The sequence below is a fragment of the Oryx dammah genome, unplaced genomic scaffold (genome assembly GCF_014754425.2).
Source record: "Oryx dammah isolate SB20612 unplaced genomic scaffold, SCBI_Odam_1.1 HiC_scaffold_8, whole genome shotgun sequence".
NCBI lineage: Eukaryota > Metazoa > Chordata > Mammalia > Artiodactyla > Bovidae > Oryx > Oryx dammah.
The window spans coordinates 48,091,195-48,117,754 of NW_024070192.1; the positions used below are offsets into that span (position 1 = coordinate 48,091,195).

General features: G+C 49.7%; 1 protein-coding gene across 5 annotated transcripts in view; it reads left to right on the forward strand.

The window, feature by feature from the left end:
• Nucleotides 1–26,560, forward strand: part of HNF1B (HNF1 homeobox B) — a 62,860-nt gene that overhangs the window by 12,887 nt on the left and 23,413 nt on the right. For all 5 annotated transcript variants that reach the window (XM_040244085.1, XM_040244089.1, XM_040244087.1 and 2 more), the window contains exon 5: nt 25,919–26,079. In XM_040244085.1, the coding sequence (XP_040100019.1) occupies nt 25,919–26,079 (161 nt within the window). The remainder of the gene's footprint in view (nt 1–25,918; nt 26,080–26,560) is intronic.

The window sequence follows — 26,560 nt, forward strand, 5'->3', positions numbered from 1 at the left end:
GTGTGTGTGTGTGTGTGTGTGTGTGTGTGTGTGTGTGTGTGTGTGTGGCTGCTGACTCAGCAGATCAGGGCTGCCACCAGATGAGATGGAGCAGCCTGTCTTGGTGTGCTGGGTCCACACCGTCGGCAGAGGGGTCGCCCATTCATGTGCATCCCCAGGGCTCTCCAGCTGCAGCGGGAGGAGTCCAGGGGCCTCTGGGCAAGGACCCCTCTGCTTGGGGATGTCTGTGCGCTGCCAGAGTTAGGGTAGGGTTGGTCACATGAAACCTTGGCAGTGATGAGTTGGTCAAAATCGGCTGAGTACCTGCTGTGTGCTGTGTGTGCCAGGCCTCACCCGGCCCGGGTGAGGATGCCCCTGTTCTGGGGTGTGGGCTTGTCGGGACAGAATCCCACACATTCCTTCCTGGTGGGAGAGCACCCCCATGTGCTGAGGGCCGCATGGGTCCTTCCGGCAAAGCTGGTTTCTTCTTAGTGTGCTGAGTTTGCTGAGGTTGGTGTAGACAGAGCGTGGTACAATGTACTGCCTGCTCGGGGAGGGGTTTGCAGAAGGAGCCGAGTGCCACTTCCAACTCCGGGGATGGTTCTGAACTGCTCCGTGCCCTCGCCGGCTGGTTGCCCTTCTGCTGGGAGAGGCCTGAGCCCGGGGAGCTGACCTGAACGCCAGGGGCACTGGCTCAGAGTCCCCACCTGGACCATCTGCAAGCATCCATTCCACACTGTGTCCCCACCCCCCACACTGCAGGCATGACCTCCTCGGGGGTCTCTGTCCAGCGTGAAGCCTGGGCCAGGGAGGGGCGCTTTTCTGGGTGCTGTTGCCACCGAAGGGAAGGGTTCAGCCACATAGGAAGAAAGTTGGGGTCACTCCTGAGAGGCAGCGAAGCCTGCAGATGAACACTGGCTCAACGGCAAAGTAACGCAGCCCCTCAGTGGTAGTAATCCACAGAGCTGGAGCTGAGAACTGCGGGGGGGCGTGGCTGGGGCAAGGGGCGTTATTGAGAAGACAATGGCCATTGTGCTGGGACCTGTGATCTCCACACCAAAGTCAGGGAGCCTGCAAGCCAAACAAAGGCCCAGTGGCTTTCTGACAAGCTGGGGTTGTGGTGAGGTCACCACGGGGTCGTCGGCTTAGGCATTCTGTATAGTGACAGGAGACCCAGAGAGGCGGGGCTGGAGGGGCCAGAGCAGGTACCAGGGCCTGGGCAGGGGGCCGGGAAACAGCCCAAGACACCGCCGATCAATCGGTCTCAGAAGGCACATCCCACTGGAAGTGGATTCTCCGGAGTCCTTGGAAGTTGAGACCGTGTTATGTATCAGGGAATGTTAGAACTGGGAGGTACTTGGAAGAAAGAAATTGAGGCCCAGAAAAAAGTAGTAACTTTGCAGAGTTCCCCAAAGTGATGGTAGTGGAACAAGGACTAGAATCCAGGGCTATCGAATCCCACCCCGTACCTTCCTACAGCACAGACACAGGCTGAGTGCGGCACCAAGCTAGTGATGTGTAAGACACGCGTGCATCCCTGCCCCTGAGGGCTTCTGGGCTAGCTGGGAGGCTGGCGTGGAGAACTGCTGGGGATCAAGTTTATCTTTGAGAGTTTTGTGCCCCTTTGTAGGGAGGAGCTGCTATTTATGGAACGATAATTATGGGCCACTGTATATTTTTAGTGCCTACCTTTCTCTCTCTCTGAATTTTAACTCAGCTCATCAAGATGGTCCACACCCACTAGGGACTGATTATCTGGACTTAGTTTTGAATCCTGGTTCTAACCCCCATAACCTGCAGCGTGGCCAGTTCATCATAGAACTTCTCTGAGTCTGAGTTTCTTGTCTGTGAAACGGAGATAGGGTACCTACCACCTGGGGTCCACGTGAGAATTCCATGAGAGACTGTGAACATCGTCTTTCCCAGTAAACCCTAACCGTTGTTTGTTGCTGTTTAGTTGCTTTTGTGTCTGACTCTTTTGCGACCCCATGGACTGTAGCCCACCAGGCTCCTCTGTTCATGGGGTTTCCCAGGCAAGAATACTGGAGTGGGTTGCCATTTCCTACTCCAGGGGATCTTCCCAACCCGGGGATCGAACCCACATCTCCTGCATTGGCAGGAGGATTCTTTATCACTGAACCACCAGGAAAGCCCAAACCATAATTACCATCACCATTATCATTATCGGACTTCCCTGGTGGCTCAGATGGTAAAGCATCTGTCTACAATGCAGGAGACCCGGGTTCAAGCCCTGGGTTTGGAAGATCCCCTGGAGAAGGAAATGGCAATCCACTCCAGTACTATTGCCCGGAAAAATCCCATGGACAGAGGAGCCTGGTAGGCTACAGTCTATGGGGTTGCAAAGAGTCGGACACAACTGAGTGACTTCACTTTCACTTTCACTTTATCATTTATCATTATCACAGAAAGCTAAACAAGTGGTCATGGCAAGAGTCAGTTCAGTTCAGTTGCTCAGTCATGTCCAACTCTGTGACCCCATGGATTGCAACATGCCAGGCTTCCCTGTCCATCACCAACTCATAGAGCTTGCTCAAACTCATGTCCATCAAGTCAGTGATGCCATTCAACAATCTCATCCTCTGTCATCCCCTTCTCCTCCCGCCTTCAATCTTTCCCAGCATCAGGGTCTTTTCCAATGAGTCAGTTCTTCGCATCAGGTGGCCAAGGTATTGGAATTTCAGCTTCAGCATCAGTCCTTCCAATGAATATTCAGGACTGATTTCCTTTAGGATGGACTGGTTGGATCTCTTTGCAGTCCAAGAACTCTCAAGAGTCTTCTCGAACATCACAGTTCAAAAGCAGCAATTCTTCTTTAGAACTGATGTTCAGCTTTCTTTGTAGTCCAACTCTCACACCCATACATGACTACTGGAAAAACCATAGCTTTGAGTATAGGACCTTTGTCAGCAAAATAATGTCTCTGGTTTTTAATATGCTATCTAGGTTGGTCGTAGATTTTCTGCCAAGGAGCAAGCCTCTTTTGTGACACGCAGCAGGAATCTATTTCCTTTTCAGTTTCACACATTGGGGCCTTATTGATAAGAGGCAGTGACATGTTCTGGCGCTGAGGCCGGGGTACAGGATGCTACACCCCAGGAGGTGTGCTGGTCGTCAGCTCCCAGGGTGGGCAGCACATAAGCTGTGACCGTCTCCTGGGAAGTGTGCCTGGGGCCACCCAGATGTCAGGCTGAAGCCCAGCGCTCGGGGAAGGTTTGGTCTGCACTTCTCATGATATACTTACTTCCCATCATGGTCCCTGCAACCGAGGTATGGTCTCTAACCAAGCCCCAAACATACCTGGATGCAGAAAAGAGCTCTACAGTGGCCAAGGAGAAGCAAACATTCAGGCTCAAGACTCCCAATTTCTAGGGCTGAGCTGGGGAGACAAAGTCCCCATCCCCAAGCCCCCACCTTCTCCCCTCTTTCCCCTCCAAACCCCAATTCCCAAGCCAGGAGGACAGGAGGCGCCTCGAGACGCATCTTCCCTTGACCCCTCTCCCTGGGGAGGAGAGCATCTCTTCTGTACCTGAGCCCCCACCCTCCGGGCCACACTGACAGCGCTGTGGCCCCACTTGCCCACGGTGACCACAGTGTGACCCTGGCCCTGGAATGTCCGGCACAATGGGAGTGGCAGGAGGAGCCCTTTGCCTCTGTCAGCGGCTGATTGGTTACAAGGTGCCCTACAAACACATGGTCAGCAGAATCAGCTGTTTTCAGTGCTGCCCCTCCTGGCTTTACAATCACACGCCAGCATGCAGCCCAGGGTTGTCATGGCTTTGTCTCCCTCGTGCATGCTTAATTGACAATTAAGTTGGGGCTTTGAACAAGCCTGGCTGCCGCTGATGGGCCTTCATCTTTCCAGGGAGTCTCACAGGGGCATCCTTTGTTTGCTCTGCTTGGGGGCCTGGAGTTACTGTAGCTGGCTGCCAGCAGCCATTTATCTTCAGCCGGGAAGGCCTTTATCTGCAGCCCCCCATCCCAGCTCTCGCCAGCAGGAGCTGTCCCCGGTTATAGGCCCTGTGACAGCCCATTCTGAGGCCATTGAGCAGGCCCGGAGTGATGGCCCCAACCTCCATTCTGGAGCAGAATCAAGGGAAAGGCCCCCCAAAGGTCAGAGAGCAGGGCTGTGGCGAGGAAGTGGACTGGTTGGAGACTGGTGCCTGTATTGATCCGCCCGAGGAGGAGGAGGAAGTTGGGGTGGGATGGAAGCTGGGCCAGCCTTGGCTCAAGCCCTGGGATCGGCTACATCATCTCTGGTGGCCTTGCATACTGTCCCCTCTGCTCCTGACTGTGGCAAACTCGCCCAGCTGCCTCCAGCAAGGTCTCCTGGCCTCCTTGCAAGAGCAAGGGAGGGGCACAGGTCTCCATCAGCCTTCACTCACCCAACACCTGATCTTCTGTATCACCTTTCAAGGAGGTAGAGGCTCATTCTCCTGGAAATAAAGGGAGTCCAGAGGCGAGAAGAAGCCTCGCAGGATAGATGCCCTGAGCCCCAAAGCCTCTTTACCCAAGAGGAGATGCGTCTTTCTTTTGTGTTGTTGTTTCATTATCATTTTGCGTCTTTATTTTTGGCTGTGCTGGGTCTTCGTTGCTGTGTGGGTTTTTTCTGATTAAGGCAAGCAGGAGCTACTCTCCAGCTGTGGTGCAAGGGCTTCTCTGGATGCACAGGCTTGAGTAGTTGCGACTCCCAGGCTTCAGAGCACAGGCTCAATAGTTCCCTGGTGGCTCAGTGGTAAGAAAACCACCTGCCAACGTAGGAGACACAGGTTCGATCCCTGATCTGGGAAGATCCCACATGCTGTGGGGCAACTAAGCCGGTGGGCCACTACTATTACAGAGACGTGTATTTCTGTGTCTGCTTGTTCCTCCCTCCCTGCAAATGCTATTCCTCCCTCTCCTAGCCCAGGGGCTGTCCTTGTCCCGCCCCCGGCCCCGCCATGGTCAGATCAGAGCTGGAGAATCAGAGAATCCTGCCTCCTGCCTCTCCCTCATCCCATTACATCTCCTTCTAACTTGCCTGCTGAAATCAAACCCTGGGTCTTAGACTAACCAGATCCTGGGTCAGGACATCCATGTGGTCACTCTGACTTTCCCTGACAGTGGAATCTACAGAATCCAAGGAAATCTCAAAAGTGCCCAGTGGCAGGGTTGTGAGTAACTTTGAATAATCAGCTAATGCTGATTGAGCCCTTCCTGGATACCAGGCCCTGGGCTGATATTTACATCATCTTATTTAATCCTCACAACTTCATAGGATAGACACTGTCTATATCCTTACCCTATTTTATAATCAAGGAAGGTGAGGTGTTTAGAATGCAAGTATTTTGTCTAACTTCCCCAGTGGCTCAGTGGTAAAGAGTCTGCCTGCAGTTCAGGAGATGTAGGAGACGCAGGTTCAATCCCTGGGTGGGGAAAAATCTCCTGAAAGATGAAATGGCAACCCACTCCAGTATTCTTGCCTGGAGAATCCCATGGACAGAGGAGCCTGACGGACTAAAGTCCATGGGATCGCAAAGAGTGGAATACGACTGAGTGACTGAGCTTGCATGCACATAGAGTTCATAAGCGGCAGAGACCGGTTTTGAACAGATACACCCGACTTTCTCTTTGCATTACGCAGATGCTAAGCACTTTCAAGCATGGAAATCAACACACACAGGATCCTCCCACAGTTCCTTCTTCTCCCACATTCTTACTATTCCTCTTTGAATGACAAAGGGGCTTTAAGGGTGGGGTCTCCCACTCTGGCTATTTTGTGGCTTCCCCTCCTTATCCCATCCCCCACCCCCACAACTGTTGCCCCTGACCAAGGTGGATTCTGTGCCTTGCCCAGGGAAGAAATCAAAGCCCCCTCTTCTACCACCCCATCCGCATCTGGGTGGGGATTTGAACTGCCCTTGCAGTCAGCACTGTCTGGGGGCACTAAATGCCTTAACAACTTAATGGGGCTTTGGAGACAGTGCAAGCACCTCGGCTCACCTCTGGAGTCCCGCCCACTCCCTGGGCAGCAGACAAGCTGAGGGGGTTTATGAGGGCAGTTGTAAAAATATTCATCTCCGCAGCAGCAAACCTCCCCATAGTAAAGAAGCCCCATTGTCCTTCAGTAGAAGGAAGAGAAGCAAACCCTGCTTTGAGTCGTCTGCTATTTTAGAAAACATGTTTATAGAGATGTGGAGTTCCGGGCTGGCCAGGGCTCTAGTGTCCTTGTAGGGACTTTATCTGACTGCCATTTTATCTGTTGAATTCAAAGGTCATTTTATCTTGTGGGTACCACCCCATCGGCTGCCACTGGATTGGGGAAGACAATCAGGATATTAATGAGATTAAGAGGCCCAGCCTTCAGAGCATTCTGCTGGCAGCCTCCCCCTGATAGCGGGCCAGCCCTGGTCTGCATACAAAGAAGCCCGGCTGCCCAGGCCAGTGGGGCTCCAGCCTCGTCACAAAGGGGCCGAGCAGATACTAGAGTCCTATCTCTGGAGCAGCCCTACCTGCCTGCCTAATCCCCATGAAGGACCCTTAGGGAATTCAAGGACTCCTTGCTGCCTCCCGTGGGGTCCTAAGGTGGAAGGAAGCTGCCTGCAAGCACATTGCCCCCGCCTGCAGGTTATGGGAGAAGTGTCCTTGGAGTCTGTTTGTTAAAGGTTTGATGGAAACTGACAAGAACTGGGAGAGAACCGCCAAGGGTGCAGAAAGAGAGAGGCAGGGAGCTGTGCAAGGTTTGAAGCTAACTGCTTGATAGGAAACCACAATATCAAACATGAATGGGGAGGGGGGAAAAAGCATATATATGTATATACCATAATGTTATGTATGTATATTTGAAATCTAGCCGCAAAATAAAGTCAAACACATTCAATCCTGGTTATCATCCTAGCTGTTCATAAGAACTCTGCTATAGAACTTCCCTCGTGGTCCAGTGGTTAAGAATCTGCCTGTCAATACATGGGACACAGGTTCAATCCCTGGTCAGGGGAGATCCCACATGCCTCGGAGCAACTAAGCCCATGCACCCCAACTGCTGAGCCCACATGCTGCAACTATGGAAGCCCGTGTACCTAGAGCCCGCATACCACAGCAAGAGAAGCTACCGCGACCAGAAGCCCACGTAGCACAGCTAGAGAGGAGCCCCACTCGCTGCAGCCAGAGAAGGCCCACCTGTAGCAGCAAAGACCCAGTGCAGCCCCGCAAAAAGCAACTCTAGTGTTGAGCTTGGAAAACTTTCTGTAAAGAGCCAGATGGTGACTGTTTGAGGCTTTCCACGCCATACTGTCTCAGTCACAGTGGCTCAGCTCCGCCTTTGGAGAGCAAAAGCAACCAGGGACCAGGTGTGAGCAAATGCACACGGCTGTGGTGGGGATTAACTTGTTAATTTCCCATGATTTTTGTGTATCACAGAATGCTCTTTTTTTCTTTTTAAAAACCACTTAAGGATATAAAAACCATTCGGAGCTCACAGTTCACACAAAAACAGGCCGCTTTGCCCTGCAGACCACTGTTTGCTGACCTATGTTCTAGGACAACGGTTCCTAAATCTCACCGCACCTTAGAATCAGCTGGATGACTTCTAAAAACCCCAGTGCCTGGCTGTGCCATAGATGCCTGACTATCAACAACACTGACATTTAATACATGCTAAAGATACTCCAGGCTACGGTTTTTCCAGTAGTTATGTACAGATATGAGAGCTGGTCAGTAAAGAAGGCTGACTGCAGAAGAATTGATGCCTTCAGACTGTGGTGCTAGAGAAGACTCTTGACGGTCCCTTGGACTGCAAGGAGATCCAACCAGTCAATCCTAAAGGAAATCAATCCTGAATATTCACTGGAAGGACTGATGTTGAAGCTGAAACTCCAATACTTTGGCCACCTGATGCTAAAAACTGACTCATTGGAAAAGACCCTGATGCTGGTAAAGATTGAAGGCAGGAGAAGGGGACGACAGAGGATGAGATGGTTTTGAATAGCATCTTTGACTCAATGGACATGAGTTTGAGCAGGTTCTAGGAGATAGTGAAGGACAGGGAAGCCTGGTGTGCTACCGTTCATGGGGTCTGAGAGTCGAACAGGACTGAGTGACTGAACAACAACAAAAAAGATACTCTAGGGAGATGCTGCTATAAATTTAGTGGGCATAGCAACAGAATCATGAGCTATGGAGGCCAACCCGGATTCCAACCTCAACTTGGCCACTCATCAGCTGTGTGACCCTGGACAAGTATCTGGGATCTCTAAGTCTCAGTTTCTCAATGTGTGAAATGGGGGCATCCACTCATGCAGATGGTGACTGCAGCCATGAAGTTAAAAGACACTTACTCTTTGGAAGGAAAGTTATGACCAACCTAGATAGCATATTTAAAAGCAGAGACATTACTTTGCCAACAAAGGTCCATCTAGTCAAGGCTATGGTTTTTCCAGTAGTCATGTATGGATGTGAGAGTTGGACTATAAAGAAAGCTGAGCACCAAAGAATTGATGCTTTTGAACTGTGGTGTTGGAGAAGACTCTTGAGAATCCCTTGGACTGCAAGGAGATCCAACCAGTCCATTCTAAAGATCAGTCTGGGTGTTCTTTGGAAGGAATGATGCTAAAGCTGAAACTCCAGTACTTTGGTCACCTGATGCGAAGAGTTGACTCATTGGAAAAAACTCTGATGCTGGGAGGGATTGGGGGCAGGAGGAGAAGGGGACGACAGAGGATGAGATGGCTGGATGGCATCACTGACTCGATGGACTGGAGTTTGAGTGAACTCCGAGAGTTGGTGATGGACAGGAAGGCCTGGTGTGCTGCAATTCATGGGGTCGCAAAGAGTCAGACATGACTGAGCGACTGAACTGAACTGAACTGAACTCATGCAGATGCCTAAGGATTAAATGAGATAATATATGTAAAGCACCCAGGATGTAGCAGGCTCTCATAAACGGTACCTATTAGCAGTCCTTGCAGAGCTTAGTGGTTTGGGTTATTCCTCTTTCCTTCTGTTCCTCTTATCTTTCAATCTTGACTTTGAGACAATTTGAGTAGTTCTACTAGATAATCATCTTGGTGTTTGCGGCAGACTCAGGCTGGCTTCTTGGAGTAACTGGGTCTGAGGAAGGCTTTCCTGCTTCCAGGAGGGACTGCTCTGTGATAGCCATAGGGCGTTTGCAGCACCATGGGCTTCTCCAGTGACTCAGCAGTAAAGCATCTACCTGCCGTGCAGGAGACCGGGTTCGATCCCTGGGTCAGGAAGATTCCCTGGAGGAGGAAATGACAACCCACTTCAGTATTCTTGCCTGGAAAATCCCATGGACAGAGGAGCCTGGTGGGTTACAGTCCATGGCGTCACAAAGAGTTGGATGTACCTGACTGAGTGACTGAGAACACGTCCATTGCCATAGGTTTCCGTGGACTGATGCTAAACAGTGAGAGAAAGCTGAGAAGAACCATGGATGGCCATGGGGTACAGGGGGGTCATGACCATGTAGCAAAAGGTCAGGTACATAAGATGACCCTGAATTTCCTCTACCTAATAAGTCATTCCTTTCCTTTAATGAAAGATGTGAGTACCCTTGCTTGTTGGTAATTAGCCCTGGAAACTTGCCATTTAGAGGGCGTGTGGTGCTTTCCTGGTGGAGGCCAAATCTGAGAAGCTTCATGACCTTTGTTCTTAGGAAGGAAGCTCCCCAAACTTCAGGCCAAAGAGCAGTAAGAAGGGGTTGGGTGGACGCGGTTCCCGCAGTGAACGCCGGAAACCTCAGATACTCCTGAGGGCTGAATTTCTAGAAGCGACCTTCCTCTACCTGAGCCATCTGCTTTAAGACGCCCCCCTAGCACCCTCCGGTCTGGCTTCGGCAGCCCTGTCCAAACCACACCTGGGTGAGTTCAGCCACGGAGGAGCTTGACCAGCAAGGCTCAGTCTCCGCAGTGCTCTCGGGTAGTCAAGAGATTTCTCAGCACGTGTACACTTCGTGTCTCTGCCAAACTGGAGACACACTGTGCACGGAGACTCTCTGTAGTGTTTAATGACTTTTCTAAGGGAAGCCCACACCCCCCAGGCGAGCTGGTCACAGGCAGTCCCTTGTCAGGACCGTGCTCAGAGGGGTGTGTCTGGGTAGCAAGGTGTAGCACCCCAAACAAGCTTGGGCTTGAACTGTGATTCAGTCACTCTCTGGCCATATGGCCTCGAATGCGTGACTTAGCCTCTCTGAGCCTTGGTTTCTTCATTTGTTAAATGGGGGGTCATAATATATATATCTCCTTTGGGCTATCATGTGAGGCTTAAACATGATAAAGTGCATCCAGTACCCACATGGTGCTTGACCCGGAAGGAGTTATTGGGTTGACTCAGGTACCCTCAGGGTGTCAAGAGAGAGGAAGAGCTTTGGTTCTCCCTGAGTTCTGGACAAGGCTGTGGTTTGCAGTTTCACCCTGGAAGAGTTTCCCTTTTCATGAACCCTGCTAGTCATTTGAGACATCAGGAAGAATGAAACTCAAGTATTGACAAGATCTGTGGTTCTCAGATCTGCTTCCCAGGCCACATCAAAGTCTGGGGAGCTTATTATTATAAAAATACCTATGTCTGTGGGGCTTCCCAGATGGCTCAATGGTAAAGAATCTGCCTGCCAATGCAGGAGACACGGGTTCGATCCCTGGGTGAGCCCTGGAGGAGGAAAGCCATTTCATCCCACTCCAGTTTTCTTGCCTGGAAAATCCCATGAACAGAGGAGTCTGGTGGGCTGCAGGCCATGGGGTCGCAAAGAGTCGGACACAACTAAGCAACTGAAAACACGCAGACCCCCATCCACTCCTTTAAGAGTCAGAATATAGAATAAGCGGACAGGCAGGGGAAGTTTCAACAGCTCCCTAAGAGATGTGGATGGATAGTCAGGGCTGGACATCACAGGCTAGATGGGGCAAGGCTGGAGTCTAAAGCGGGTGGAGGCAGTCCTGAAGGTCTCCTGTTGAAGTAGAAGAGGTGAGAGAGCTGGTCTGAGGGCCCTAGACTAGGATCCAGGAGCCCCGAGGCACTGAGGAGCAGGGGTGACCTTGGGCCAATCGTCTAACATCTCAGAGATTCTGGCCGATGAGACCTTTCAGCTCTGACAGGTTATTATTTGGAGACTGGGGCTCCGGGGCTCTGCTGTTTGAAGCAGAGGGAATTTGGCCATTGTGATATTTTATTGTTAAGCTCATATCTGCCTCTCTCCCTCCTGGTCACCCTCGCTCCCTTTCTCCTTCCCCATTTCAGGAACTGTGTGCTTTCCACCTTTATTAGGGACCATTAGAGCTTTACAGCTCCAGCAGATTGGGTGGGGCCAGTCACAATAAACAGATTTATAATGGGTATAAACGAGACACCTATAACTGCTGAAAATTAACACTTTCAGGGCCTTTGAGTGGCAGCGTGCCTGCCTAGGCCTTCTGGCCCTGCCCGCTACCGGGGGCATCTTCGCAGCTGGCACCTGTTGGATCAGGCTGGCTGTGAGGCCCAGTGAGTTCTTGCTTAGCAAAAATGGAAAACCTCTGGACAGCATCTCCCATTTGTGAAACATCAGTTTACATGGTGGATACAAAATAGGAGCTTAATTTATCTTGGGATGTCTTAGGGATGGAAACAGAAATGAGCCTTTTCCTCTTTCTTTTTGAAACTCCTATTTCCAGGTGGAGTGTAGGGTTTGCATTCCTACCTGTCAAAGACAGAGAAACAAGCTGAATAAGTCTTACTCTCACCATGAAGAAGGTCATCCCCGAACCTGCTAAAACTCCAGCTCACCCAGGAGGGAGAGAGACAGATGCTGAGCTTAACATGCATGCCGAGTGAGAGAAACGTGGGCTGTGCTGACATTTAAGCCCGAGTTGGCTTTTTTCACTACTGAGTTTCCAGCCCACAGCCCCATGCCTGTCACATGGTACACCTTCCATGTGTTTGTGGACTGACAGTATCTCTTCCAGAGAGCTTCCTATCCAAATGCCTCATACGTAAATGCCTTGCTTTATAAGTCTCTTATTCACTTTCAAGCTGAACGTGAAATTACTTTCATTCTATTCATAATGTACATACATATTATTATATAAAACATATTCTCCCCTTTCTAGAAACGATGTCATTCAGCTCCACCTCCATGAATACTGCTTAACTAAAGTATACAGTTCACCAAAAGAAAATCACTCACTGGTAAACACTACCAGGAAGTTTTCAAAGAACAAGTTATTATTCTTTCTCCCTTAAGTTCTACTAATTTAGCTTCTCCTGGTTTGGCGTACTAGCTTGGATTACTAGTTCAGTTTAGTTCTACTAGATGACTTCCTTTTTCAAAAAATTTGTATTGGAGTATAGTTGATTTATAATGTGTTAGTTTCAGGTGTACAGCAAAGTGAATCAGTTATATATACATGAAAGAGTGAAAGTGAAAGTCGCTCAGTTGTGTCCAACTCTTTGCAACCCCGTGGACTATAGTATCCATGGAATTCTCCAGGCCAGAGTACTGAAGTGGGTAGCCTTTCCCTTCTCCAGGGGATCTTCCCGACCCAGGGATCAAACCCAGGTCTCCCGCATTGCAGGCGGATACATATCTATTCATTTTTGTAGATTCTTTTCCCATTTAGGCCATTACAGGGTATTGAGTGGAGTTCCCTGTGCTATACAGTAGGTCTTTATTAGTTATCTGTTCTATATATAGTAGTGTGTATTTGTCAGTCCCAATCTCCTGGTTTATCCCTCCCACCCCTGGTGACTATAAGTTTGTTGTCTACATCTGTAACTCTGTTTCTGGTTTGTAGGTAAGTTCATTTGTACTCTTTTTTTTTTTCTTTTTTAAAGATTCTACATATAAGTGATATCATAGGATATGTGTCTTTCTCTGTCTGACGTACTTCACTCTAGATTACTTCCCTTTATCATCTCTTACCAGCATCCCTTGGGGCAAGAAAAGAGCAAGAATCACTCTTCCTGAGTTTCGGTTGAGCTACTGAGGTCTAGAAAAGGGATGGGACTTACTGCCTACCAGTCATCTGGAGAGACAGTAAGGAAACCAGGCAGCTACAGGTCTCGGGGTGCTCCCTAAGCACATTGCTGGTGCTCCCGGTCAGTGGGAGCCAGTGATCACCCACGTTCCGTGGCCTCAGTGCCCAACACCTGCTGCTCCCTGGTCCAGCATCCGCGAGCCTGCCGGGGGATCCGGGGCTGTCTGTCGCTGGTGATGGTGATGATGATGACAGTGATGCTGGAGCTGCCCTCCACGGCAGCGAGAAAGAGGCTGGGGTCTGGCCGGGCCAGCGTCCCATACTGAGGCAATGCTGACACTTGCCAGGCCTCCAAGGATCTTCTTCTCGGGTACCACCTCCCAGTAGGGTCCTGCGTATGAATAGGTCACAGTGGAAAACCTCTCTCTTCTAAGGCAGCTTTATTAGCCCTTCAGTCTCAATACAGATTCTGTTTATGGGCCCTCACTTTCATGTGGACACCCAGTGGCTCAGCCTGCTGATGACTTTATGGCCCTCCCCATTCCCACTTCACTAGGAGCGTCATGATTCTCCCTGTCAGCCCAGCCGAGGGGGCCATTGTTGCAGCCACATTACCCTGCCAGCAAAGGCAGCCTCTCAGAAAGGAAACCCCAGGAGCCAGACTGCGGCAGGCCTCTGTCTGCCCCCACAGCCTTCAGGCCTAACGATGTCCATCGTTAACCCTTCTTAGTTTTACCTTAGACTCCTCTGGAGAAAAAGCAGTTTGAGTTACCCAGGTTGCCATGGTAAATCCCCAGTAATTGATCCTCCTGACCCCCAAATTAACCTAAGGGGCCTAAAACTGCATTCTAACATGGCAAGACTAAATTTGGGGTTCCTGCCAGCAGCCTAAACCCTTTAGAAATGGTCAGCCCGTGTTAACAGAGGTGCCTATTCCCACGCTGTTAAAGGCCCCTTGTATATGCTTAGGCCTCAAGAGGTAGGCAAGGATGGGAAGGATGGGGGAGGGAGGGATAGTTAGGGAGGTCGGAACACGGACACACTGCTATGTCTGAAATAGATAACCAGCAAGGACCTACTGTCTAGCACCAGGAGTGCTGCTTAATGTTACGTGGCAGCCTGGATGGGATCGGGAGTCTAGGGGAGATGGATACAAGTATATGTATGATTGATTCCCTTCACTGACCACCCAAGACTGTCACAACCTTGTTAATCGGCCGTACTCCAATATAAAATAAAAAGTTTTTTTGAAAAAAGGAAGTGGGGAATCGGTAGGCTCCCCACAGGCATCCCACTGGCTCTTTCCACTCTGGATAAAGCACTGTCTGGGGTCTCCAGTGGGAAAAGAAAGAGCTTCTGTGCCATACTTACTCCTCAGCACCCCCATTTTGCACCTTCCAACATGAAGTTGCTGCTGCTGCTGCTGCTGCTGCTAAGTCACTTCAGTCGTGTCCAACTCTGTGTGACCCCATAGACGGCAGCCCACTAGGCTCCCCCGTCCCTGGGATTCTCCAGGCAAGAACACTGGAGTGGGTTGCTATTTCCTTCTCCAATGCATGAAAGTGAAAATTGAAAGTGAAGTCGCTCAGTCGTGTCCGACGCCTAGTGACCCCATGGACTGCAGCCCACCAGGCCCCTCCGTCCATGGGATTTTCCAGGCAAGAGTACTGGAGTGGGCTGCCATTGCCTTCTCCGGTGAAGTTGCTGAAATGCATCAATGCTCTCTCTTCATTTTGATTGTATTTTAATCTCTCTCTCTCCATCTCTCTCACTCCCCCTTCTTCCTCCTTAAAAATACACGTGTCTCATCAACCTCAGAAAACTCGAGATTCAGAGGATCAGTGATAACGTTGTCACTTCTCCACTGCTTGGTCAGGGTTGAAGGGCAGGTCACGCATTCATTCATCATGTCCTCTTATCGAGGGCAGAGCACAGCCTGTGCAAGGTTCTGAGGAAGGAAATTGTGGAGAAGACAGACAAGGTCCTGCCCTCATTGGACTTATGTTCCAGTGAGAGATGCAGCCAAGAAACAAGAAAAGAAACAAAGTCATTTCAGACTATTTGTGCATTATCATGGGAGGCTCAGTATGTGTGTGCTAAGCCGCTTCAGTTGTGTCCGACTCTTTGCAACCCCATGGACTGTAGTCTGCCAGGCTCCTCTGTCCATGGGATTCTCCAGGCAAGAGTACTGGAGTGGGTTGCCATGCCCTCCTCCAGGGGATCATCCTGCCCCAGGGATCGAACTCTGTGTCTCTTATGTCTCCTGCATTAGCAGGCAGGTTCTTTACCGCTAGCGCCACCTGGGAAGCCCTGAGGTTCAGTCTGGGGTCAATGTGTATCTGGGGTCCATGTGGGGCTTTCAGGAAAGAAGGAGAGAGGTCAGCTTTAGAATAGCTCTTCTTTGCTGGGAGACCCTAGGTAAGAGGTGGTAAAAATGACTTCTTCCTCTTTGAACCTTGGCTTTCCACTCTGTCCAACGGGCATCTGGAACCCAATGAGAAGCAGACCGTGTAAAACACTTACAGGTGTGAGGAACTCTCAGCTTCTCGAGGGTTAGCCCGGATGGCTTCCACCTGTAATTGCATCTCCAGGCTGGCGTGTTCCCTGCAAACCCTCTGGCGTTTGCCAGCCGAAACCCTCTGTCTGCTAAGGAGCAGGCGTGGTGGCCGAGCTAGGCTTTGTGCGGAGGACAGGCGGAGTTCCTGGCGCCCTGTCCACCTCCCCACCTGGGCCATTTCTCAGGCGCACGCACATTTGCTTCTTTTCTCAGCCAAGATGCTTTTGATAGAAGCCTTTTTCTTTCCTTGGTTACGTTTGCTTTGATTTTTATAAGAAAACCAGTTTGTGGGCTTCCCTGAAGTATCACTCAACTTTTTACTCCTTGAGTTCAAGAATGTTTACCGTCCCCGCAGGTCTGTCTGTGTTTCTCCTCTTTTGAATTGGACTCCTAACTAAGCCACCTCGGGGAGAAAGAGATCTGGAATTGAAGCCAGCCCCGTGTTTAAATTGCTTTTATCTTGCCTCAGATTTTTACTCCCAGGCTTTCAGATTTTTAATCTCCTCAACCTTTGGCAAACATCCATCTGTATCCTCGGAGAGAAGAAAATGTTAATACCCGGCGATGGTCCTGTGTGGCCAGTGAGGAAACTGAGGCAGCAATGCCAGCCTCTTGGAAAGTTTTCATTTACTGAGTTCTCAATTTCAAGCCAGGTGAATTGTTCACGTTCTTTCATCCCCAAATGAGTGTCTTAGATGTTCACCAGTCTGAATAATTTGTGTCTCTGCTTCTTTCCTCAAGAAAGGGAACTCCCTGGGACTTCCCTGGTGGTCCAGTAGCTAAGGCTGAGGTCCCAATGCAGGGGACCAGGGTTTGATCCCTGGTCAGGGAACCAGATCCCACACGCCACTACTGAGTTCACTTGCCTCAACTCAAGATCCCGCAGGCGGCAACTAAAAATTAAAAAGTGACTCCTCTTTAGGAAAAGGAGGAGAGGATTTATAAGGATGCAGTACTGGACCCATCAAGACTGGCTTAATTCCTTTCTGTCGCAGCCACCACCCCCGCCAACGCAGTGTGTTTTGACTTCACAGGGAAGACAGCTCTGTCTGCTTATAATTGATGGACGCGGTTGTTTCCTTTTTGGAAGCTCTTTCTCCTCTGCACTCTTGCTCCTGCCTGATTTTTCGATTCCCATTTCCAGACCCGACAGGGCCGGGCTGCGCTCTGCATGAGGTTAGGAACACAGGGGAAGAATGTGTGTGACAGGGCCCTGGTCGGTTGAGTAATGTTTACTCTGTCGGTGGCTGAGACGAGCCCTTGAGCTGGCAGAGATCCACCAGCCGGAGGAACATTCCTGCATTATCAGGGATGGGTGATTGGCTTGGAAATGTCAAGGGTGAAAGGCATCCCACCAGATTCTGGGTGCAGCTCACAGACCCCAGTGAAAAGGTCCCCCAGGCTTCGGGGTCAAAGGCCACATGGGGTCAAGCTGAGCCTCTCACTGCCCAGGAGACCCCACCTTTTTGCTTCTTTTTATAAAGAGCAATTCTGGTCATACTTTCTAAACTGACCCTGCTCTTTTGTTTGCCCAGCATTTTCTTTTCCAGGAAAACCCAGAGCTTTGCTAACTTTATATATATATGTTTCCTAACTTCATTTTATTCATTTATCATTCTGGCTTCTGAGGAAGGGAGATCTGTATGCCTAGGTTATGGACAAAAATGTTGAGGCCCAGAAATTGACAGGCCAGGAATCATCAGAAAGTCAAAGCAGAGAGGCAGAGTATGAGTTTAAAGTGGCTGGACACTGGTGCCCAGTTGATTTCTAGAATTGTGGAATTGGGGTCTCAACTGTTTTTTTTTTTTTTTCTCACCATTTAAAAAAATTGAAGTGAGCTTCCCAGGTGGCTCGGTGGTTAAAAAAAAAAAAAAAATCTACATGCCAGTGCAGAAGCTGCAGGATATACAGATTTGATCCCCAGGTCAGGAAGATCCCCTGGAGGAGGAAATGGCAACCCGCTTCAGTATTCTTGCCTGGAGAATCCATGGACAGAGGAGCCTGGCGGGCTACGGTCCCTGGGGTCACAAATAGTTGAACAACACTGAGTGACTGCACACACGCACAGAAAAACTGACGTATAAAGAACAAAGTTTTGACAAATGGGAGGAGATGGTCAGGTTAGACCCTGCTGTTGAACGGACTACGTGAGACAGAAGGTGGGGGGTCGAGAGCAGAGAAAGACGGCACTTTGCCCTAGCTCATCCTGAGCAGCATGGTGCCCTGGCTCTCTGGAGCCACAAGACTCGGCTTTATGCATCCAGTCTAGATAAGTCCTGTCTACTTTCTTCCTCCTAGAGTTGATGGGATAGAAGAGGAATTGTGGAAGGACTTTGTAAATAAAGGGTACATGGGACAGACAAAAAAAAAATTAAGTATAGTTATTTTACAATTTTGCGTTAGTTTTGGGTGCACAGCAAAGTGATTCGGTAGTACATACATATATTCTTTTTCAGTTTTCTCCCCTATAGGTTATTACAAAATATTGGGTATAGTTCCCTGCGCTATTCAGTAGGTCCTTGTTGCTTATCTCATTTGTATTTAGCAGTGTGTGTATGTTAATCCCAAACTCCTAAACTGTTTTTTGAAACTCGTGGAGAGCTAGATTAGACACGGAGGGCTCTGTGGGGGTAGTTCTAAGCTCCTGAGGCACTGGTATGGAAAGTTCCTGTGGTTAATTACACCCTAGGCAGCTCCTCCCCAAGGTCCTCCTGACAGGCAGTTGCATCCATCTTTGAAGACAGGGGCACATTCAGTTCTCTAGAACCCAACACACGCATCATAAAAACGACCGTGCTTTGCAAGGTCACACAATAAAACTTGCAGTGCTTATGGGAAAAAATAGGGTTAAGGGCACAATACTCAAAAACTTCGTCAGTGACACCTTTTAAAAAAGATAAGAGTCTAATAAAAAAAACATTAGCAGTTTTACACCTGTTAAATGCTTAGGAAATACATAAACACTGTACAACAATAAATATGGCATTTTACCTTGAGAAAGTTCTGAAGTTTGCCTGTTGAAGTGGGTGTCAGAAGCAGCGAAGCTGGTGAATTATTGAGGTGGTGGGCAGAGACTTATCTGAAATCGGAAGGAAAGTTGTAACTTCAAATGATGTGGACGGATGCGGCTATGGCACATGCCGTGAACTGACATGTTTGAAGCGTGTGAGAATGTGTGTGTGTGTGTGTGTGCTTTTAGTGTATTCCTATGTGAATGGATAAACAAGGTCCTACTGTTTAGCTCAGGGAACTCTACTCAATATCCTGGGATAACCCAGAATGGAAAATAATATAGAAAAGAATGTATCTAACTAAGTCACTTTACTGTACAGCAGAAATTAACAGGACACTGTAAATCAATGATGCTTCAATTTTTTTAAAAAAAGCTTTAAAAAAGACTGTAGGGTTTCTCTATTGTGGCTCCATTCAGCTGGATACAGATTTCTGAAATTGATGTTACACTCAAGTTATTCCCTAATATATCAATAGAATTGAAGCCCGTCCTTGCGTGTGTGTTAGTTGCTCAGTCGTGTCCAACTCTGTGCAACCCCCTGGACTGTAGTCCGCCACCAGGCTCCTCTGTCCATGGGATTCTCCAGGCAAGAAAACTGGAGTGGGTTGCCATTCCCTCCTCCAGGGGATCTTCCCAACCCAGGGATTGAACCTGGGTCTCCTGCATTGTAGGCAGATTCTTTACCATCTGAGCCACCAGGGAAGCCCAGAGTCAATCCATACTTTTGTTTAATTTGGCCTTGACACAAAGCTTGCGAGATCTTAGTTCCCCAATCAAGGATTGAACCCACGCCCTGGATAGTGAAATCACAGCATCCTAACCACTGGACTGCCAGGGAATTCCTCCAATCCACACTTTTAGTACCAATATTAAGCACAGCACTGACTGTATTTTGTCCTTCTGCCAGAAGGGATCCTCCCATGTTCGGGGGCTGGGATGCTCAAAGCGCCTGAGGGCTTATTCTCTCATTCAGTGAATATTCACACATCAGCTGCTCTGCTAGGTTCTGAGGATGCACGAATGAGTAAAAAGTCATCTCTTCCTTTAAGAGAGAGAGAAGGAAACATATCATCCAAACACTTCTGTGCAGGTGACCAGCCTCTGCTGTCAGAGTCACTACTGCATGTACAATACAAAGGATAGAACAGACAACTACTAGGATGAATCAAGGAGAACTTCACAGAAGAGGTGACATTTAGCCTGCTTAAAGGATGGGGCATGGAGAAGAATGGAAGAGCATTCCAGACACAGGGAACAGCATAAGCAAAGGCACGGAGGCAGGAGATGGCAGGGTTCTGACATGACTGTCTGGGATGTGGTGACAGATGATACAAATAAGGCAGAATGGAGTCGTAGTGGCCCAGTTCTGCCAGTCTCAAGGCGTAGGGGCTTTTCCAGGAGGGAGTGAAGAGCAGTGGTAAGTGTCCAAACAGGGCAGTGCGATGGTGCAGTTTTGTTCTAGAAAGAAATCCCGACGTGCAACAATGTGAAGAGTGCCCTGGAGATGGGTGTGGGTGCAGGAATGCAGGGCATGGAGAGAGGCTGGCTTCTGAAACCATAAGCTTGCAGCCATACTGGATAGAAATCAAGTGATTTGCCTCTGTCCCACATGCTTTTGGCAATTCAGAAACAGCATCATCTCCCATGATGCTGAGGACCGGAAACAGGCGAGAGTAGACACCTCCTCACCAAGGCCTCAGGGATGTCTCTCAGTTCAGTTCAGTTCAGTCGCTCAGTCGTGTCCGACTCTTTGTGACCCCATGAATCGCAGCACGCCAGGCCTCCCTGTCCATCACCAACTCCCGGAGTTCACTCAGACTCACGTCCATCGAGTCGGTGATGCCATCCAGCCATCTCATCCTCTGTCGTCCCCTTCTCCTCCTGCCCCCAATCCCTCCCAGCATCAGAGTTTTTTCCAATGAGTCAACTCTTCGCATGAGGTGGCCAAAGTACTGGATGTCTCTAGATACCAGAATTTGCTGCTGGACACACTTGCTGTGGTTCTTAGGGCCAGTGAAGGGGATGTGGACGATTAACTGAATTGAAACCAGGAACTGAGTGGAAAATACGTGGCCACTCTCTGGCCTTCTCATTGCTCCTGTGGGAGCTCTGTGGCTATCTGCCTAGCACCTTTAGCCAGCCACTGTTAAACCAGAGCATCATATGTTCATTTTCAGAGAAGGGAAGATGCCATTCCACTTCTTCCAGGCTTCCTGCCACAGTGCCTGGCACAGAATAGGTGCTCAATGAAGTTCTGAGTTCTGTAAACTCAATCTTCCTAAAAATGCCTTTTAGACAAAGACCATCTCCCCACAGGAGGAACAGATGTGTCTCGAGTAACTGTTATATGCCAAACATGATCTGGGCAATTTCACAGCCATTAACACATCCAGTCTTTTCCCTAGTCACTGAAGAGATGGAAATTGTTAACAATAAGGAAACCAAAGATCAGAGAGGTTAAGTAATTCCCCCAAGGTCACACAGCTCTTATGTGGTAGAATCAGGATCTAAACCTCGGTCACCTGGCACCAGAGCCTATTCTACTTTGGTTTTCCTTTCGAGCCCTCTTCTGAGTTTGTGAAATACACAAGGACCTGGCCTCTCCATCCTCTAAGAAGAACACATGGCTGGTCTTGCCGGGAGCAGAGACCTTGTGATATTACCCTTCACCTCGGCATCCCCTTTTAAGGCAGCTGGCTCATTACGGCCTCCCTCTCAGGAGCCTGAGTGATTGCCAAATTCCTGGTGAGAGAAGCATCAGCAGGAAAAGTTACAGGTGCCCCTGGAGCAGGTTGTTGCAATATTTGATTATCCATTTGGCTGTTACAGAAAAATTCTTAACTGTAATAGATGTTTGTTGCTGTAATAGTATATTGCCTGTATTTCTACCTCTAGTAATGGGCTTTATGTGCTAGATTTTAATATCCTTGAGCCTGGGCAAGTGCACGTGCGTACTAAGATGCTTTAGTCACGTCTGATTCTTTGCAACCCTATGGACTGTAGCCTACCAGGCTTCCCTGTCCATGGGATTCTCCAGGCAAGAATACTGGTGGGTTGCCATGACCTCCTCCAGGGGATCTTGCCGACTCAGGTATTGAACCCCGGTCTCTTATGTTTCCTGGGTGGGCAGGTGGGTTCTTTACCACTGTGCTGTGCTTAGTCACTCAGTCGCGTCTGACTCTGCGACCCCATAGACAGCAGCCTGCCAGGCTCCTCTGTCCATGGGATTCTCCAGGCAAGAATACTGGAATGAGTTGCTATGCCCTCCGCTGGGGTCTACCACTAGTGCCACTATTGGTAGAGGTATTTCTACCTCTAGTAATGGGCTTTATGTGCTACATTTTAATATCCTTGAGCCTGAGCAAGCGTGCAAGTCTTTTTAAAAGAAACATGGTTTCCTTGCACAGAACTGATCAGTTTTGAAAGATCATAATAAATGCCCTTAAAGTGGTCTTTGTAGGTGTGAAACAAATGTGAGACTTTGAACCCTCTTAGCAGTGGGTTTCCTGGTGGCTTAGACAGTAAAGAATCTGCCTGCAATGCAGAAGACCCAGGTTCAGTCCTTAGGTCGGCAAGATCCCCTGGAGAAGGAAATGGCAACCCACTCCAATACTCTTGTCTGGAGAGAGCCTGGCGGCGGGCTACAGTCCATGGGGTCGCAGAGAGTCTGTCATGACTGAGCCACTAACACTTTCACTCTTAGCATATGGTATTGAAATAAGTCTGCTTAATTTATCGGGTCATGTTCATGCTCTGATTTTATATACTTGTATCTATCAATAAATATTGTGATACTTGAAAAAAATCACCTGCTTCCCATCCCACTTTGCAGTGGTAAAAGCCCCTCCCGCCCCCCACACCAAACCAGGCAGTCCTCTGACTGAGAGCTGAAGGGGGGGGCCTGGAGCTCACCCAAAACACTGATGGCAGAGCTGAGCTCAAAACAGAGATCCCCTAGTTCCCAGCCAGACACTGTCTCTTAACCAGAGGTCCTTCAAGGAGGGTGCGGAGGTCTAGGCCCACCTGCTTTTCGAGAGAGCATCTCCCTGTTACATTTCTCCCATAATGAAGTTCTGCTAGGGGAGAAAACGCGGACTGCAAAGCGCCGCAGCCTTGGGCTATACCGCCTGGATTCTAACAAATGGCTCTCACCTCCCTCCTGCCAGGCTCCCATGTAAAGCAGGCTTTTGTTTCCGGTGGATACCTTTGGTTAATTATTTTTAAATAAATAATTATGTAGCCTGGGGGTAGGGGAGAAGTCTCCCCGTAACCCATATTTGATTGTCTGAGGACTGGCCCTCTTCCTTCAGCCAAATTAAATAGGGGAAAGCGAGCGTCTGTTTGACTTGAGACCAAATCGATGAAGGGGACAAGCTGGGAGGTGAAAACGCACCTGACTCCCCGCGTTATCACTACACTCTCAGGAGCAGAGCATCTTGGGGAGGTAAATAGCTGGTCAGGGAGTCAGAGGAAGTGGGAGAAAAGTAGGGTGAAGTCCATTTTCTCTGAAAGGAAAGAACAAGCGGGCAGGGGCCAGGCCTCCCTCCCAAGTTGCTTCCAGGACGAAGCATCAGTGGTTGCAGCAGAGTCCGATTCTTTGGGAATGATTCTCCGTGGGAAGCTAATTCCATTCAGGACTTAGAGTCTACCCTCCATTGTCCAGAATTCTGGAGTCTTAGGACAAATATCTTTGAGTCCACCCCTACACCAGCTCCCTTCCTGTAGGATCCCAAGCCATGGGTGCTATTTATTTGACATTCTACGAGGAGTTTCCTAGATGTTATTTCTGATCCAGACTAGCCATATTAAGGAAGCGATCTCTTCATTTTACGAGAGGAAACTGAACCACAGAGAGAAGTGATTTCCCCAAGATCACACATCTGTTAAGAGCAAAGTTAGGATTGAAATCCAAGTTTGTCCCGCTCCAGAGCACACAATCTTCCCATTAGCCCTCCTCGTTAGAAAACCCTTTCTTTTATTGATTTGAAATCTGCCTCCCCCCTTTTCCTGTGGGCCCAGCTGCCTACTGAGCTCACAAAGTTTCAGATCTCTCTTCTCCTAGGTAAGCATCCTGCTGGGAACCCAGGGGCAGATATGAGCGGAGCAAAAGGACCTAATTTAACCCAGTGGGATGGAGTAGAGGGTAGTGGCGATGAGACCTAGGAACTGCGGATAGGTGCAGAGGCAGACAGACAGGGCAGGAGATGTTGGTTTGGAGACGTGGAGGTCTTCCTTTATTCCTTTGAACATCATGGCCCCTGTTCACCCTAAAATATAGTACCCCAGCCCTATAACTACTGAATTCCAGTGTTGTCCTGCTGCTGACACCACCTCCATCAGCAGCCCCTTGAATCAAAGGAAACCACTGACAGAAGAAGCACACACACAGAACACGCATCAAACTGCTTTGTAGTCCGACAAGCTGCTCTTGAAGGTTAGACTCCTGCCCTAGCGTGTGTTTGTTTTCTCCCCACCCTTCTTAAGCTCTAGGTCATTTCAGCCTTGGGGAACGTCCTTCGAACAATCCAAGGAAAACTGGTTTGGGTCTCCTCTTGGCAAGCTCCGTCTTGGTGAATTCCAGGCTACTGGTTATGGCAGCCCTGCCTGGCTCCCAGGGGGACTTTTGTAGCCTCCTCGAGCAGGTGCGGGGGGCTGCCCTGGGGGCCAGAGGCAGGACAGGGGGTGAGCGGACCAACGGAACTTGGATGCTTGATGCAGTGATGTTCATCCTGGGGGACTGGGCGGAAGGAGAAATGAAGGAGAATTTGGCCCTCCATGCCAAATGATCCCTTAGGCGTCTGGTCTCTGTCTCTTGCAGATAGGAACAGGGTCCCCTAAACCTTTCTGTCAAATCCAAGGCAGCAAATCAGAGCGTGGTCTTTCTCAGCTTTGAGCTTAGGGCAGGAGGGCCTGGCTTCCCCCTCGGCTTTGTCTCTGACTGTTTCAGGGGCACATCAAGCAGGACTTGAACTCTGCTCACTGGCTCCAGGCTCTCTTCCCACTTCAGCTTCCTCCAGTTGCTGGGTCTCTGCCCAGCACTGTCCCTTTCCTGAACACAGACTCGCATTTTGGTTCCTGAGCGAGAGGGAGAGTCAGAGCAGCGAGGCTGTACACATGCTTGCTTCTCCCCTCCCTTGCAGACCAAACAGCAGTGGTCTACTAGGTACTCACTTCCTGCCTATGGGTGCTGCCTGCCCCACCTCTGGGCAGACACACCGTCTCCTGGGCCCTGGAAGTCAGCCAAAGGGGACCCCACTGAAGGAATGTGAGTTCCAGGACCAGAGAGTCCTAGCTACAGCTCTGGCCCCGTTCTGCTCTGCTGGTGTCCCATCGGTCACTGGGCCTTGGCCGGAATGGTGGTACACAGAATGATGCCTTTTGCTGTGGCCCTTACAAGGGTCACGGCTTCCCTGATAGCTCAGTTGGTAAAGAATCCGCCTGCAAAGCAGGAGACCCCAGGTCTATTCCTGGGTCAGGAAGATCCACTGCAGAAGGGATAGGCTACCCATTCCAGCATTCTCGGGCTTCCCCTGTGGCTCAGCTGGTCAAGAATCCGCCTGCAATGCAGGAGACCTGGGTTCGATCCCTGGGTTGGGAAGATCCCCTGGAGAAGGGAAAAGGCTACCCACTCAAGTATTCTGGCCTGGAGAATGCCATGGACTACAGTCCATGGGGTCACAAAGCGTTGGACACGACGGAGCCATTTCACTTTCAAGGGTTGCTGGGCCAGGGCCTCTCTGTAAAATCTGTCAGCTCATACTCTGCAGCCCTACATAGCCAAGCAATGCCAGGGAAACATTTCTAAAAGGCATTTTGAAGAGCAAAAGAAATACTCCAGCTGGGAAGGGAAAGCCCCTAAAACCTAAAAGCACTATGTAGAAACAACAAGAAGTGGAATCCATTCATTCGTTCATTCGATGTGTTTATCTTGTGGCTACCAAGAGAAGGGGCTGGGCTTCCCAGGTGGCTCAGTGGTAAAGAATCTGTCTGCCAGTGCAGGAGACACAGGTTCAATCCTTGGATCGGGAAGGTCCCTTGGAGAAGAAAAGGGCAACCTACTCCAGTATACTTGCTTGGAAAATCCCACAGATAGAGGAGCCCAGCAGGCTATAGTCCGTGGAGTCGCAAAAGAATCAAACGTGACCTAGCAAGTAAACAACAACCACCAAGAGAATACAGCAAGGAACAAAACACAGAATAAAAACAGGCTGCCCTCATGGAGCTTCCATTCCAGACTTCAAACAGAGGCCGAGCAACCTCTGCCCTAGAGAAAGACAGCTGATATGTCTCACAGACAGGGGAAAGGCGGCAGTGTTTTCCCTCCTTGTCGGCTACCCTAGAAAACAAGTGATCCCGGGGAGTCAGGTGGCACTAATATTCCGCTGTTGGGTCTGCCTTGTTTTGCAGGAGTGCGCTACAGCCAGCAGGGAAGCAATGAGGTCACTTCCTCCTCAACAATCAGTCACCATGGCAACAGCGCCCTGGTGACTAGCCAGTCGGTTTTACAGCAAGTCTCTCCAGCCAGCCTGGACCCGGGCCACAATCTCCTCTCACCTGATGGTAAAATGGTGAGTACACCTGGGCCATTGTAGCTCTGGAGCTGATAAGATAAGAGGCAAAACAAACACAACTTCTCACAAGGCCTGCCTGAAACAATGAACCATTGTAGCCCCACAGGGGAAAATGGGGGCCGTCCAGAGTTGGAACGGAAAGGGAGAGCCAGTGACCCAGCCTCCAGCGGGTGGAAGAGGTGTTCGGTTTGAACCCAGCCAATAAATCTGACAGAGCCCTGCTCTCATTTTATTGATTGAATGCCTCATAAAGGAGCAAGCCGGGTGGGACCCTGTTTGTTTTGGGGCTGCCAGTGACATTTAAGTTGATAAAAATGTTCATTCATCCCCACCCCCCCTCAACCAACCCAGGGCCTCCAAAGCCAGATTTTTTAACCCAGGGAGCACCTCACTTTGAAACAAGCCCCCCACCCCGCCTTTCTCTTCAGCACTCTCCTGATGCTGCCCAGGAGGGTGAGTGAAGTCAGGATTGAGTGGG